Raw genomic sequence first — 15,804 nt, 5'->3', positions numbered from 1 at the left:
CATCAGAATTTTAACCACAGTAGCAGCTTTATTATTGGTAGTCGGATACGCCTCGACCCATCTGCTGAACACATCCACAATAACCAAAACATATTTATAACATTGACACCTTTCCAACTCAATGTAATCCATTTGGAGCGTCTCAAAGGGACCACTGGGCAACAGAGTTTGCCTCATACCACAAGGGACACCTTTGCCGGTGTTATATTGCTGACAAATCAAACACCGATTACTGATACTCTGGGCCAGCCCCTGCATTTTAGGGTGCCACCAAGTGTCCAGCAACAAATCACTTGTCCCCCGAGCCCCACAATGAGTTGCAAAGTGTACACATTCGATGACCCATAAAGCCAGTACATCAGACATACAAGTCTGATGTGCTAGCATGGTCCACAAAGGGGAAACAGAATCATATGTACAACCTAACCGTTTCCACATTTGTTTATCACTCTCAGGAGCGTCCTCCTGTAACCTTATGACGTCTTGGATGGTTGGCATTGGCTTGTCAGAGGCAGACCGATTTATTGCAGCACGTTTAGTCTGACCTAACATTTTAGGCATCATCTCTTGCTGAATTTGCGCAGCTGTCCGCGCTGCATAGTCTGCTCGTTCATTACCAACGTCAACTGGGGTCTTACCGTTTGTATGGTATGGGCAGCGCATTTAATGATGGAAATCTGCACGGGCATAAGGAGAGCCTGCAGTAGGTCATTAACTAAACCCCGGTGGGATATTTCCGTGCCGGCCGAGGTAAGGAATCCCCTATTCTTCCAGAGCTGTGGGTTGACATATCCCACAACGTCACGTCCCAGGTGATGCTGAAGTCGAGTGTTAATCATTTCAGGGACCTCAAAATATTTTATGGAAGTGCTGTCTGGCATGACTTGAAGTGCGTACTCTGTTGGATCTTAATGATCCACTGCCCTCCTTACCATAGGCCCCAGATCCTTGGCATGGTACTGGTCGTGGACCTGACGTGTAATATGAGGGCCTACAGAAGCTGACTGTGGCCATAAATGTGGTGGTATTGTAACAAAATCGGTTGTACCTTCTTTTCCCGTGACTGTGGCTGTAATCTTGACTGGCCATTCAGTCCCAATTAACGGCCGGTATTTGTCCTCTAACACCCTGTTCTGTCCGGTTCTGTCATAGGCCAGGGTAACGTGGTGCAGTGAGTGTTCAATGTCTAACATCCACCACTGGGGTGTAATAGAAATATAGCACTGTTGTCTCATCCTCCATGATTGAATCGTTACCCCTTCGTCTCCACACTCTAGCTGTAGCTGGAAGATACACAGTAAATCTCGGGCTAACAAGTTACAGTCCAATCCAGTAGTCACCACAAACCCGATGATCTGCAGACTTATTCTCATAAGTGACTGTCACAGGTTCAGAAATAGGATACTCACACACCTGTCCATGGAACATGATTGCACCAAAGATATGGCTGCTCCAGTGTCGATTATAAATGGGCAATGTTGATCTCCTGTCTGCAGAGAGATAATAGGTTCCCTGTCCGATTGGAGAGTCCTTATGACTAAATTAGCTAATCAATCTTGTGTTGGGAAAGGGTTTGCCTGGGAGAAGTCGGTGTACGTCGTCTGTCCTCCCTTTGGTGGGTACCCCTTCCTTTGGGTCGGGTAGTCTCCTTCTGCTGCCCATCTTTTAAAGGGGCATTCCTGATGCCAGTGATCTGTTCGTCCACAATTAAAACATGCATTGTTCCCTCTATATCTGCCGCTGATTGGGGTCTCAGATCATCCTTTTTCATTACAAACTCAGTCTTAATCTTTGTAACTGAGCCTCCTTTCTGGCTGGCCTACACCCTCCTCCCACTAAAATCTGACAGCCCGGGCCATCTGGGAAGGGTCGTTCTCTGTCCAATTCATGTTATTACATTTCACGGCAGTAGCCACGGAAGGTGGTAGGCAATGCATTAACATAGCACAATATTGAGGGGAATTCTGACCATTTTGGTACAGCAAGTCGCCTGACTGTCCACGGTAGATTTCATTAAAACATTCCAGAAATTCCTCTGGCTCTTCAGTCTTTTTAGGTTTGAGGTCTAAGATAGCAGAGATGTTTATGGGCTTTTGAAATGTGCCATTCAATGCATTCAGGATTTGTGCCCGTCTATCATCGTCCAAGGCATGGGCCCAGAGGTCCCTAGAATCAGCTTGATAAACTGAGATGGTAGTTCTCAGATAGTCTACGAAAGCAGCAGGAGATTTCTTCCTGTCATTCATCTCCCTGGGTCTCCATGGGAAATAAATGTCTATCGTGGGCTGGGCTGCTGCTGTTGCAACATCAGGGTTGGGTATTTTCCTCATCGGAAACTGTCTCAGAGTCTCACTAGGGGGCGCTTTAGCGAATTCCTCTGGCTCTTTAAAGACTTTGACATTGTTCCCTTTCGATAGGGGGAGCTCCGGCTACTCAGACCCATTCCCGTCCTCTTTCTTTGTTCTCATACTTTTCTGTCCTACCATATCGGTCTTAAGGGATCTAAGATGGTATGCGTAATTGTTTCTGGATAGGATCAGGCCCCTCTCTCATTGTCCAAGATCGGGTCCTAGAGCTAACTGGGCTTGTGGAACAGAGCTCCCCTTCTCTAACAGACGGTGAAGGTGCTGAAATAGGACCCAAACTATCAACCCAAGGGGCTGGAGAGGCTGGCATGATTTGAATCTGGGGAGCAGTGACTGGATATAAATTATGATACCCTGGTGGTTCTGGAATTAGTGCAGACAATGCTACTGGTGCAGCCGACATGGTCCAATTCTCTAGGTCATCATCTGCGTCTGTCAATGCAAGGCCAGCCATTGAACTACGTAGCCCTTTTTTTTTTTACTCGAGTCCACCCTCTCTTTACTTGCGCGTGTATTTTGAATGCACACTCCTTTTTCAAGATCTCCAGAGTTTTCTGGTTCCCCCCTTCACTAATTGGAACCCCCATTTTAAGGGCATTTTCTTGCCAACTTGATAACATGATCTTATCCCTCTCCTCTTGACAATATTGTCTCCATAATCCAATTAACTCTATAGCTTTCATACTTGGGCTCTTTTTAAAAAAAGGTATTTGCCTGTTTATAACCAATGGCAATTTTTGCTACTTGGCAAAGTTACTTAAAAAGGTTTCAACAGTTTTCTTTTAAAACTTATAATGTTTGAAAATTCAAATTGAATTACTGCAAACTGGAAGCTTAGTTCTGATCTCAACTCAGAACTGAATTTAAGATTTGCTTAACACAAACTTGTATAACTTTTACAACTTAATTAATTCTTTATCTTAACAATTTTTCTTTTAACAAGTTTTTCTTACATTCACAAAAATGTTGGCTGCTATCAATGAGGGAGCAGTTAACTACGGTGATTTATACCGGAGAAAAGTCAACTGTCATCTCCAGATCTACACTTTTTAAAATGGTGTCAGTGAGTTTCTTTATGTTTCTATTAATTCACAAATAAAATGAAATAAACATTATTTCAAGTAATTCAAACTTAAGATTCTGGCAATTTCAATCAATTGCTTGCTAAAATAATTAACTTGTATCAAAGAGGTGGAGAAATCCATTGGTATCCTTTAATTAATTCAAAACATAACTTTGCTGGAGTTTCACTGACTCGAAAGAAAGGTATCCGATTACACCACAGGCTGCCTGTTATCTCAATGCCCGTGTGAGAAGCACTGTCTGTAGTCTTTAACTTTGGCTGCTGTTAACCCTGAGAGACTTCTACTTTAACTAACATGCAGCATCTAGTTCTATGGATGCATCTTTGTTTCGAAATTTATCCAAGCAATTCCCCATAATCTCCAACTAGTCCTCAAGACTGCGTTTCTCGCCACTACAGTCCAAGGATACAATTTTAGCTTAATCAACTATAGTTTCAAAAACACTCACACGTGGAATTAAACCATCATTTCGATGTCCCATCAATTCCAAAATTAACCCAAAACTGAACTATCAATATTATGATATCTCATCAGTTTAATTTTCTAATCCCCAGACTGACCTTTGATTTCGTTGAGATGATCTTTCCGTAGCAACCGCGAGTGACCAGACCAATCAGACCATGAGAAGAGGGGAAAATCAATGTGGTAATTTTCCTGCTACACACATTGTGGGCCCATTTCCACTTTGCTTGTCCAACATCAGTCTAATTCTGATTTTGCAGCTGGCCGGTGACCGTCTACAGAAATCCAGGGTTTCGGCACCAAATGACAATATTGAATTCTTTACCCGTCAGTCTGGCCTCAATACAACTCGAGATGGATTTGTAGGTATAGTATTATTTATTTTAACCAACTTGCAAGGCTGACTCACTTCACAGAGACTCAGAACACAGAAGCTGTCTCCTGGACCCCTCGAAAATGAATGAGGTCAGAGACAAAGAGATCTCTGCAAATACATTCAAATGGCATCAAGTTTCACCTACACGAGTCCCATAGGTCATCCTATACCCCTCCTGACCTGGCCATACATCCTGATTGGCTCACTTCGCATTTCTTCGCATTCCTTAACCCTGGGCCTCTTGTTACCCAGCATCCTTTCCCCCATCCTCCTTGCCATGTTTTCTGAATTCCTTTGCCCTTTGTGAACTCACTAGAATTAAACTGGCCCACATCTACATTACTGTAACTAATATTTGAACTATTTTATATCACATTCGTCATCACCACAGCTGTAACTTCAACCAAGAGATGTCAACTTTTTAAATCTTGATCTTTAAACATTCTAAAACAAAGTGCCTGCAGGTCGTATTTGGGAGCTTTGTCAATTAATTGATTTTTAAGTGTCTTTTTTAAAACATTTTTAATTGTAATGTTGAGGTGAAATGTGGTGAATCTCCAATCTCTAGATGACGAAAACATTTTCAGTTTCTGCATTTTTTCCCGTAAAACATTATCAAATAAAACCCACCCCCGAACTTGAAAAAAAAAGCCTGCTGCTGTGGCTGTTGCCTGCAAATTTGTGCAATTGGAGATTCAGGAGATTTAAAAAAAAATTCTATGTAATCTTCCTGCCTGAAGGGAGGCAGAGAGCAGGTCACGCCCCCCGAACATTGACATCACGTGCTTTGGGCACGATTGCAATTCCTCCATTTTGTCAGCAGCAAACAAGGCAAGAGAAAATGATGGCTCGCGAAGGGCGACCGCCATGGGTCGCGAAGGTCGGCCGGCATGGGTCGCGAAGGTCGGCTGGGTTGGTCCGAAGGTTGGCTGATTGCTTAAAAAAAGGGTCCCCGGAAAAATAGTTTGAAAAACGCTGGTATCGAGGACGTAACTGCACTCCTGCTACTCCACAAGGGGAATTTTTAATTGAACACAGCTTTAGATGACTTATTGTAGAAACAAGGAACTTCCCCACAGGAAAGCAGGCAAAATCCAGACTTAACTTAGCAACTATACCAAGAATTACAGTGTCATTGTCCTGCTGTAGGCCCACAGACAATGATCGGTGGTTTGTACAGAATTGTATTCTCTGAAGTTCAGGGAAGGTATTTCTGAGGTCACAGGATGTGGTTATAATGTGCTGACGTTATACAAAACCCTAAATTGGTTTCATTGCTTGCTCTACAATATGCTAAGGAAAGTTTAAGATCTTTACAGGCCGTCTCTCATGAATGCGGTTGCTGCTGATTTGCTGAGACATTCCACGAGTTATTATGAACGATACCATCAGAAATGGTATATTTCTTTCAAAGCACCAGATACTAACTTATTTACTATTTAGGATGGATCGAATAATTCGGAGCTGCACAGTTTCATTTCTTATCTGAAGATTGCCTTGGCCATCTTGTTTCACCATGTGGCTACAAAAATGTCAACAAACATGAATCTCTCATTCTGCAGTGCCAGCAGAAACTAAGCAGCACAGTCAGCTAAAATGAACACGTTCTAACCACTTCATTATTGCTTGCAAATATTTACAAGCAAAACAAAAAAAATTACAAGCTATCCACAAGCAAAAAGAAACTAAAAAACGTAGATCATCTGAGATTAAACCAAAGACTAACCTCTATTTTTGTACACCAATTAGGGCATCTTACATAACTCCCTAACTAACTCCTCCTGTGCTACAATCCCCTTCCCCAGAATTCTATATTCATCAGCCCTCTCCCCTTGCTCCAACACTGCCTTCAGTTATCTCGACCGAACACAATGGAATTCTCGGTATAGACCCTTCTGTCTCTCCGCCTTAAAACTCTTTTTTAACCAAGCATTTCAACATTTTTCCAGATATTTCCTTCTCTGGTTCAGCATTCAAGATTTCGGATACACCTCTATGAAGTACCTTGACATGTATTTTTCGACATTAAAGATGCAACATATAATTCAAACAGTTGTTTTCTTCTGTAATTTTGTACAATGGGATTTGGCCCTTAATCAATTATGTAGACATGAGAGAAAATATGCATTCCTCTTGGTCACTCATAACATATTAAAGACCTCCGTCTGCACTGTAGGGATTTTATGAATGTGCTATAATAGCAGAATGGAAATTTGATTTAATCAATCCCAAAAGAATGATGGTGCCGTTGTAACATATAATTTTTGTGAATCAAAGGATGGGGTAGCGGGAGGGAACAAGATAAAATGAGTTTAATGATTTGGTATATGATCTTTGTTAATCAGCTGCCAAACCTTTTCCCATTCTTTAATGGGATTATAAACTGGTTTATACGTAGCTATATTATAAAAACTCCAGTATATACTACGCAAGATTAGTTCATGATAGACACAGTAAGCAATATATCCACAATATCAATAAGTGCATCTGATTAGTAACAAGTTGTTTCCTGCCCTTTTAATGGCTGTTGCATGCTTCATTCAAATTGCAATGTACCAGCTTTTTGGTCGTAATCCGTTGCAAAGACAGAATTCCTTCAGCACACTAACCCAAGTGGTGATGGATAAGCAGTTGTCATACATTGAATCAAATGTAATAAATGAGGGTTGAGCTTGCTAGGCTAAATGTCTATAAATAGATGCAAGAATGCTGGAAGCTACTAGCGATGAAAGGAATTGAATCACAAACAAAAACACTGGCGAAGAAAAGCATTTTGGAGCTATCAGTTCAATTCTAATTAGACAAAAGGGAAACGGAGAGCAAACTGGAGTTGGCCTTACTTTTATCAGGTTTAGGCGGTCATACTGAGAAAAGAAACACAAAATATAAAACAAATAATCAAAATGAGAAAGCAAAGAATCAGAAATACTCATGCACTGGTTTCAACTAACAAAATAATAATACATTCAAAAAGAATTTGGATGTTAGGAGTGAATAGATTGTTTAATAAGGAAGAGTTCCAACAAACATGATCATGCCCTTTTGTTATGCTACTGCTGAATTAAAACTCCATCACAAAGAGTAACAAGGTCAGGCTCATAAGCAAAAGTCATGCAATTAACAGTGTGAGGACTGATTATCTAAGTATTGTGGTTTGATCGAAAAAACCATCAACTGGTGGTTATGAAACAATACCAAGGTGTCTCTCTCTCTACAACAGGGAGACTATAAATTCAATTTTACTAATAATTCATCATACACGGATACTTCAGGGAGGACAAATTTCCCATTCTTCTGTTCTTCTTTCCCAAAGAGAGAGATAACGCCAGTTTGCAATCATTCCTTCTGGAGTATTTATAACATTTTTCCTCTCGCTGAAACATTCAAGACAAATCTTATTTGAAGCAAGAAATTGATTATTGTAACTTTATGAACATTTTAGTTATGTTCTGAAGACAGAAGTCAGTAAAGAATGATGGGACCAGGAACAGTTGCATCCAAATGGATGTTATAAAAATGTGTGTTTATTTAAGAAAAGAAAATATTAGATTAATATTAATCTGATAAACAATGGACAATTATTTGTTTAAAAAAAAATTGGGGGCAGGATTTTCTGATGCTCGACGCCAAAATAGTGTTCGATTGGGTGGAGAATGGGCTCCGACACACAAAACGGGGCCGGCGCCCATTTGACTACGGTCAGCCATGCTCCGCCCCCTAAAAAATGGCATCAACACACTGCGCGTTACCGTGTCATCGGCCGGCCCTCCCGCGATGTTCCACCCCCAATGGGCCGCGTTCCCGATGTGGGACACGTGTGGTCTCAGCTGTGCAGGAACCCGGCGTGGTGGCTGCAGTCAGTGTCCGGCGCCGTCACACTCAGCCAGGATCCGTGCCGCTGGCCGGGTAGGCGTCCACGAGGGCTGGCGGGACTTATGGGGTATGGTCAGGGGGTCGCGGATGGCGGGTCGGGTCCACACCGTGCATGGCCTGCGCCATGTTGTACAGAGCAACCGCTGCAGGTTGTCAACCGTATGCGTGCGCGGCCAGGGACCTGGCCATTCTCTGGCCGTTTTCGGTGCAGGAGACGGGAGTTTCACCTGGCGCCGGTGCTAGCCCCTCACTGATTCCGGGACCAGTGAGGGGTCAGCGCTGATTTTGTGGTTGTAAAAGACCACACATGTTCTGCTGGCGCCGGCACTTAGCCGCTGAAAGGGAGAACCCAGCGCTTGTCTTTACAAAGAAACACTAGCTGAGGAGAGATTTGTTTTCCCCCTCCAGTGCAGAAGGCGGCCAGATGGCCCTTCAAGTCTGCACTCACCATCCGAAAGAGTACCCTAGCTAGACCCACTCCCTCACCCTATACTCATAATCCCACCTAACCTGCATATCTTTGGACTGTGGGAGGAAACTGGGGCATCTGCAGTCATGGGGAGAATGTGCAAACGCCACACAATCACCCAAGGCCAGAATCAAACCAGGTCCCTGGCATTGAGACAGCAGTGCTAACCACTGTGCCGCCTAATTTATTTAAATTTTAATCTATTTTTGTAGCCCTCCAGCCATCCGAGCTTCTCTAACTTGCAGATCTGAGGACCGTTGCACAATGGTGCTCATAATACAAACCGTAGACGCATGTTCATAATCAAATGATATTCCACTGTTGGTTGACAGAAAATGCACAGGATGGGGTCAAGTTAGCAGTCACTTCCCTAGTTGACTTTCCACTCTCTAGTAGCATTTTGTCTCCAGCAAAATCTCCTCTGCCAGAAAAACAGGCATGCCTTCACAACAAACCACCCCATCTGTCAGGTAACTAGAAATTTACAGCATTGATTGACGAAGGGCAGCAGTTGGCTTGACTACATGTATGGCTGCATTCAATCTCATGACCACCTGACTTCAAGGAAGGTGGTCTACTGCAATTGTCATGATCAGCACCATCTACATATTTAATCAAAGCACCACAAATACCATCAAATGTTAGGATTATTGTATAAAACTTCCTCGCTGCTTATTCCCTCCTTTATTTCTGTTCACCACCACATTAGATACTTATGAAGGAGGTTGACCTGCATCATATCCTTCCCAATCTGAGGTCACACCATTTCTGGGACTCCTGTCCAGATAATGAACACATTGTTATGAAATTGTTGAAAGGTCAGTGTTCTATCTGTTTCAAAGACAAGGAGAGGAAGTGAACATTCTGTACCTGCTGAATGCATCAGTTTGGCACCAAGCAGACTTGTTACAATTCTATTTTCTCACATCAGGTTTGGAACATCCACATAATTTATATGGGGTGTTTTATGGGAGAAATCAGATAATGCAAAAATCGGATACTAAATAAGCCCATATATTGTTCTTCAAAACCTGAACACTGGCACAATGGAAGTCCCAAAGCAGTAACCCTTTTTGTGTGAAAGTGTTCATCCTTGGCAATAATCTCTCCAATATTTACTCTTCTGAGAGCACTGACACATATTGAGGTACTATACCCTCAGGTGTACACTTTTTCTTGTATTTTCTCACTTGAATCTTTGTTTCTCATGCATGAGTCAAGACTATCAGCAAAATGCTCAACTTTGAGGGGCAACATAGTCAAGCCCAATCCTTCCATCATCAAAACATTTTTTAGCACAGGTGATAAACCGGAATAGAGACCTGATCATATTTTCCTCCCTCTGCCAACCACCATGAAGTCAACTGCAGTGTTTCTGCCATGATCATAATTAAGAAGAGGGCAAGAATCAAATCAGGGATCTTCAGAGTTTGAGTGGCATACTATGACAAAAGGCAGTGCCGTTCAGAGAATGGTTACACAGCACAAAAACAGGCCAGTCAACATGTTATGCCAGCTCCATGCAGGGGAAACTTAGCTCGCCCCAATTCCCTACCTTTTCCCATAGCCCTGCAGTTATTTTTCTATTCAGATGATTATCCAATATCAATGGACAAAAGAGACATCATGAGAGCAGAATTACCGTTTTGTGGATGTGAGATTTGAATAAACTATTTAAATGTTTTTAGCAAAAGTTAAATGGAAGGGATTTGCAGGATTATTCAAAATAATAGTGCACGGTCTACTCCATTTAGTTCAAAGTTGCTCAATTTAAATTCCCTAACAAGTCAAATTTTTAAAAACAGATTCTGATTGTCTCCTTCGTGTGGTATTTTGCCACGTAATGCATTACTTTTAGTACAAAGGTGACTTAGAATTACTCGGAGTGGATTGTATCTCGTGAAGGAGAATGTGAACAATTCTACAAAATGGATATTGGGGCAAGTGTGGTTCAGTTAGCGTCGGGCAGGTTTGGCAACAGAAGCAGAAAATATCACGAGAAGGCTAAAGTGTAAGATTACCTTGATTGTCCCCTCACCGACAGCCATGTTTCCTGCTGTCCATTGTCGGACCTCATTATAATACATTTGCATCTCATTATCGAGCCCATACGCTGGAATCAAACACCCACCACCACCCCATCAAATAATCCATCCACAGCAACATGATGTCTGATCAATCATGACTAGCTTCAAATGGCATGCAGGTTAGGCTCCAGGGTCACCGTGGAAAGGCTGTAGGGTCTCATGGGGAAACACGACAACTGAGGAGATTGTGGAGGCATTGGTGGTGATCTTTCAGGAATCACTGGAGGCAGGAAGGGTCCCAGAGGATTGGAAAGTGGTGAATGCAACACCGCTGTTTAAGAAGGGAGGGAGGCAGAAGACGGGAAATTATAGGCCGGTTAGCCTGACTTTGGTCATTGTAAGATTTTAGAATCCATTATTAAAGATGAAATCGCGGAGTACTTGGAAGTGCATGATAAACTAGGACTGAGTCAGCATGGCTTCATCAAGAGGAGGTCATATCTGACAAATCTGTTAGAGTTCTTTGAGGAAGTAACAAGGAAGTTAGACAAAGGAGAACCAGAGGATGCGATTTATTTAGATTTCCAGAAGGCCTTTGAAAAGGTGCCGCATCGGAGACTGTTAAATAAGTTAAGAGCACATGGTGTTGAGGGCAAGACCATGCCATGGATAGAAGATTGGCTGACTGGCAGAAAGCAGAGAGTGGGGTTAAAGGGGTCTTTTTCAGGATGGCAGCCATGACTAGTGGTGTGGCTCAGGGGTCGGTGCAGGGGCCACAACTTTTCATAATATACATTAATTGAGGGCAGCACGGTAGCACAGTTGTTTCACTGATCCATGGTCCCAGGTTCGATTCCCGGCTTGGGTCACTGTCTGTGTGGAGTCTGCACGTTCTCCCCGTGTCTACATGGGTTTCCTCTGGGTGCTCCGGTTTCCTCCCGCAGTGCAAAGACGAGCAGGTTAGGTGGATTGGCCATGATAAATTGCACTTAGTGACCCAAAAAGGGATAAGTGTAGTTACTGGTTTATGGGATGGGGTGGAGGCATGGGATGCTCTTTCCAAGGGCCGGTGCAGCATCGATGGGCTGAATGCCCTCCTTTTGCACTGTAAATTCTATGGTTAATGATCTGAAAGAAGGAACTGCAGGCACTGTTGCTAAATTTGCAGATGATACAAAGATCTGTGGAGCGACATATGGTATTGAGGAAGCAGGCAGACTGCAGAAGGATTGGACAGGCTAGGAGAGTGGGCAAGAAGTGGCAGATGGAATACAATGTGGAAAAGTGTGAGGTTATGCACTTCTGGAAGGAGGAATTTATGCATTTTCTAAATGGGGAAATGCTAAGGAAATCAGCACAAAGAGACTTGGGAGGAATTTCTTCAGCAAGAGGATGGTGAATCTGTGGAACTCTTTGCCACAGAAGGCTGTGAAGGCCAAATCATTGAGTATCTTTAAGACAGAGATAGATAGGTTCTTGATTAATAAGGGGACGTTGGGTTATGGGGAGAAGGTAGGAGAATGGGGATGAGGAAACTGTCAGCAATGACTGAATAGCGGAGCAGACACGAAGGGCCGAGTGGCCTAATTCTGCTCCTATGTATTATGGTCTTACAGGGTACTGGAGGGAGAGAGTGGGGGGGTGTGGAAGAAACTCGATGGTACCAGAGGGTCTGGAGGTTCCTGGGAAAGACATGCCAGTGATCATTACCATTGCAGCTGAGACCCTTCGGCAGTAACTCAATTGACATGCTTGTACTCTCACAATTATGCTCTCTCAAGCACCACTTGTGAGTGTCACTGATTTTTGCTCAGTGGTTAACCTTTGGTGCACTGACTCCCAAAATCATTGACTTCCATGATGTGCCTGCACCATTGACCGACTGGGAAAGCAAACATAATCCTTCAGACAGTGTGCATTGACACATGGCCCAAAGAGAGCATTCCTAAATCCTGGCTGTGTGCTGAGGTGTACCTTAACCAGGTTAACCCCCCATGACCAGGTTGAGTGCAAGGCCTTGGAGTGAAGCTTGGGACAATGCGTATTCATGAGATGAGAGTTCAGGATACAGTAGAGTGGCCAAATCTGTGGCCAATCGGTGCCGCATGAGGTCTTGAGCAAGGATGGTGTGGGGTCTTGCCCAACCGGCATGCGAATGAAGACAGGGCATCAATCTGATGGTCAGGACATGAGCCCATGGGCTTTGAGAGGCAGCTTCAGATAATAAATGGGCGCAGAGCGATCCTTAAGAAACAGAAGCTATCCATCACTCTTTGATACTGTAGTGAGGAGAACGTACGAAAATGGAGCCTGGTGAACTCATTATCATTCTTCTCGTTCATATGTGGGAGAGGAAGGCATCAATGGAGGCACCTGGCTCTCCAAAAGCAGGAACAATAAAGAAGAAATGGTTACAGGTCCTGTTCCGCATGCAGAGGATGAACCCCAGAGAGTTGCTGCATGGAGGCGCCTCACTAGACCCAGCTTATATAGACGGCAGAGCTTACTTTTTACGCCAGTGGCTCCTTCCAGGAATCCACAGGTGACCTCTACAGGATCTCACAAGCCTCTTCACACAAGTGCATCCAGGAGGTGACGGACACAATCTTTACGAGGACACACAACTTCCATTTTGACCGGGATCAGGCAAGCCAGGTGACAGTGCGATGGGATTTGCACAAATCTCTGACTTTCTACGGGTGCATGTTGCACTGACTGCGGCACTCGGAAGGCATCAAGCAATTAACTAGGTGAACCACAGAAGGTTCCATTCGCTGAAAGTTCAGCTGATCTGTAAACACACAAAATGCATCCTCCAGGTGCGTGCTGAATTCCCAGGGAGTTGGCATAACTCCTACACTCGGAGCTGCTCTCAGGTCCCTGACATGTTTCCCACAGCGGCTGAGATTTGGCTCCTCAGGGTCAAGGGATACCCACTGAGGAGGTGGTTAATTACACATGTGCAGAGGCTACAGAGTGTTGCTGAGACAAGGTGCAATAAAGCTCATGCTGCAACGTGCACTTCAGTCGAGCAGACGATAGGGATGCTGAAGAGGAGGGCATGGTGCCTGGCCCGGTCTGGTGGAGCTCCGCAATACAATCCTCAGAGGGTGTCATGTATCGTGGTTACTTGCTGCTGCGCCCTCACAACCTGGTGCTGCAATGGGGAGGGGTGGGGGGTGAGGAGGAGAAGAGAAGAAAGGGAGAGGGGGCGAAGAGAGAGAGAGAGAGAGAGAGAGAGAGAGCGAGAGAGAGCGAGAGCGAGAGAGAGAGAGAGAGAGGGTGTGTGTGTGCTTGGTGAGATGGAGGATGAGGCGGACATTGAAGAGCAGGAGGCTGAGGAGGCCCTCAAGGGAGAGAATGTTGGCAATGGTGTAACGGTGATGTCCAGATTGGGCAGACAAGCTTGGGACTCATTCACTGCCACTAGATTCATGGAGGATGATGAAGACATCCAGTGAGGATATCACATTTTCCCCACATAGCTTCTCCCATCTGACATATGGCAGTGCACACGCTTGGAGATAAGGCTCCTGTCATGGCGACACAGCGGTTGCCCATAGTCCTACGTTGCAACAGGATGATGAGAACTTTCAGTGGGGACAGTACATAAATCCTCACAGAGCTTCTGTGAATGTCTGATTGTTGTCTTGCTGATGGCAGTTCACCTGTTCTCAACGGCTAGGGCCATATCATGGTGATGCAGCAGGGCAAGTTTCACCTCTCCTGATCTAACGTCATCCTTCGTAAGCTGTACCATTGAGGTTCACGGTCACGGGAGGCTGAGGCATATAGAATACGTGCCAGCCACTGCTCAGAAGGTGCACAGAGCACACACAATGAGTGGAATTCACTGGAATGAGTGACATCAGTCCTGTACATTGTGGGCAACATCATCACTCCCTACGAGAAGCAGGCATGACTGATGTGTTCAGTCACTATGAAGAGACTACCAAGCTGGGAACCTTGCACAAAGCACATGGAGGAAGTCCCCTGCCTTTCTCTGCGCTGCTCGATAACACACAAGTAAAGGCAGACTGTACAGTATTTAACATATTTGCACTATGTCTACTAAAATTGGGAAATCGATGTTTGTAAAAATCCAGCTGCCAGTATTTCCCGGTGCATCCAAAATCACCGCAAGAGAAGAAATGCAAGGTACAACTGAAATGGTTGGGTTAAAAGGAGATGGAGAAAGTTCCCTCGCCAGTTTCAAGAATATTTCTTTGAAAGTTTATGTAAAGACAGGATCGAGAAAGTTATTAAATGACCCAATGTACAGATATTAATTATCAAGTTTATTTATGTGGCCACTCAACCTTAATTTGGCAACGAAAAGTAGTTCTCAAAAGTTTCCTTGGATTGTCCCATCATAGTTTGAGCAAACTGACCAAAGGTGTAGTTCCTTGCAGTTAACAGCCTCACCTATGCTGTGTCGACAGGTTTTTGTTCAGGATGTTGTCGTGCACAAAATCTTCTCATGGTTTTACTGTAATAGATTGACAGGTCAGCTTCTAAAGCACCTGCTAGACCTTCCAGGTTGCTCTCCAATAAGGATACGCTCTTTTAAAAATAAATTAAAAAATAACAAGACAAGCCAATAACACAAAGCCCTGATTTGATTGAAAAAAATAGCATTCTAAATAAAGGATGCAAATAGAGAGTTAAGAATTGTTGAATTCCTGCTGAATAATTGGACACAAGCACTAGAACTCAAATATAAAACAGAAAACTTGGGAATTACAGAAATGGTCAGCCAGCATCTGGAGAGGGAAAAGTGCCTCATGATGAAAGGTAGACATGCAAAATGTTATGACCGGACTTGTCTCTTTACAGATGCCTGATTGACCTGCGTATTATTAGCATTTTATGGTTTTGTTTCAGATTTCCTGTTTTGCTTTACCAACTTAACTGTGCTTTAATTTAATTCAAATGTATTTTCAAAGTGTAAAACACGATTTAAAAAAAAAAAGTAGTTTGTTATTCCAAAGTTTTGTTTCATATTTTACTTTTGAAACTGCATCTTTTTAACCTGAAGGAGAGGCACACTTGAAAACATTAGGATGGAAATGAGAGGAGATGATAAATATTTAAAGGCACCAATATCTAGTCATTGCCTTTGGCGACAAAGCTCAACCTGTCCTCG

General features: G+C 43.6%; 1 protein-coding gene across 9 annotated transcripts in view; it reads right to left on the bottom strand.

Annotated features, from left to right (window-relative positions):
* The window catches only part of gramd1ba (GRAM domain containing 1Ba), a 1,045,225-nt gene that overhangs the window by 190,957 nt on the left and 838,464 nt on the right, over positions 1-15,804 (bottom strand). For 6 of the 9 annotated variants that reach the window (XM_072486670.1, XM_072486672.1, XM_072486668.1 and 3 more), the window contains one exon: positions 7,130-7,153. The exons of the other annotated variants lie outside the window; for them this stretch is intronic. In XM_072486670.1, the coding sequence (XP_072342771.1) occupies positions 7,130-7,153 (24 nt within the window). The remainder of the gene's footprint in view (positions 1-7,129; positions 7,154-15,804) is intronic. 9 annotated transcript variants of the gene reach the window in all.

This window comes from Scyliorhinus torazame, chromosome 21 (assembly GCF_047496885.1).
Source record: "Scyliorhinus torazame isolate Kashiwa2021f chromosome 21, sScyTor2.1, whole genome shotgun sequence".
Taxonomy (NCBI): domain Eukaryota; kingdom Metazoa; phylum Chordata; class Chondrichthyes; order Carcharhiniformes; family Scyliorhinidae; genus Scyliorhinus; species Scyliorhinus torazame.
The sequence above is the reverse complement of the archived record's forward strand: the minus strand, read 5'-3'. Positions and strand labels throughout refer to the sequence as shown.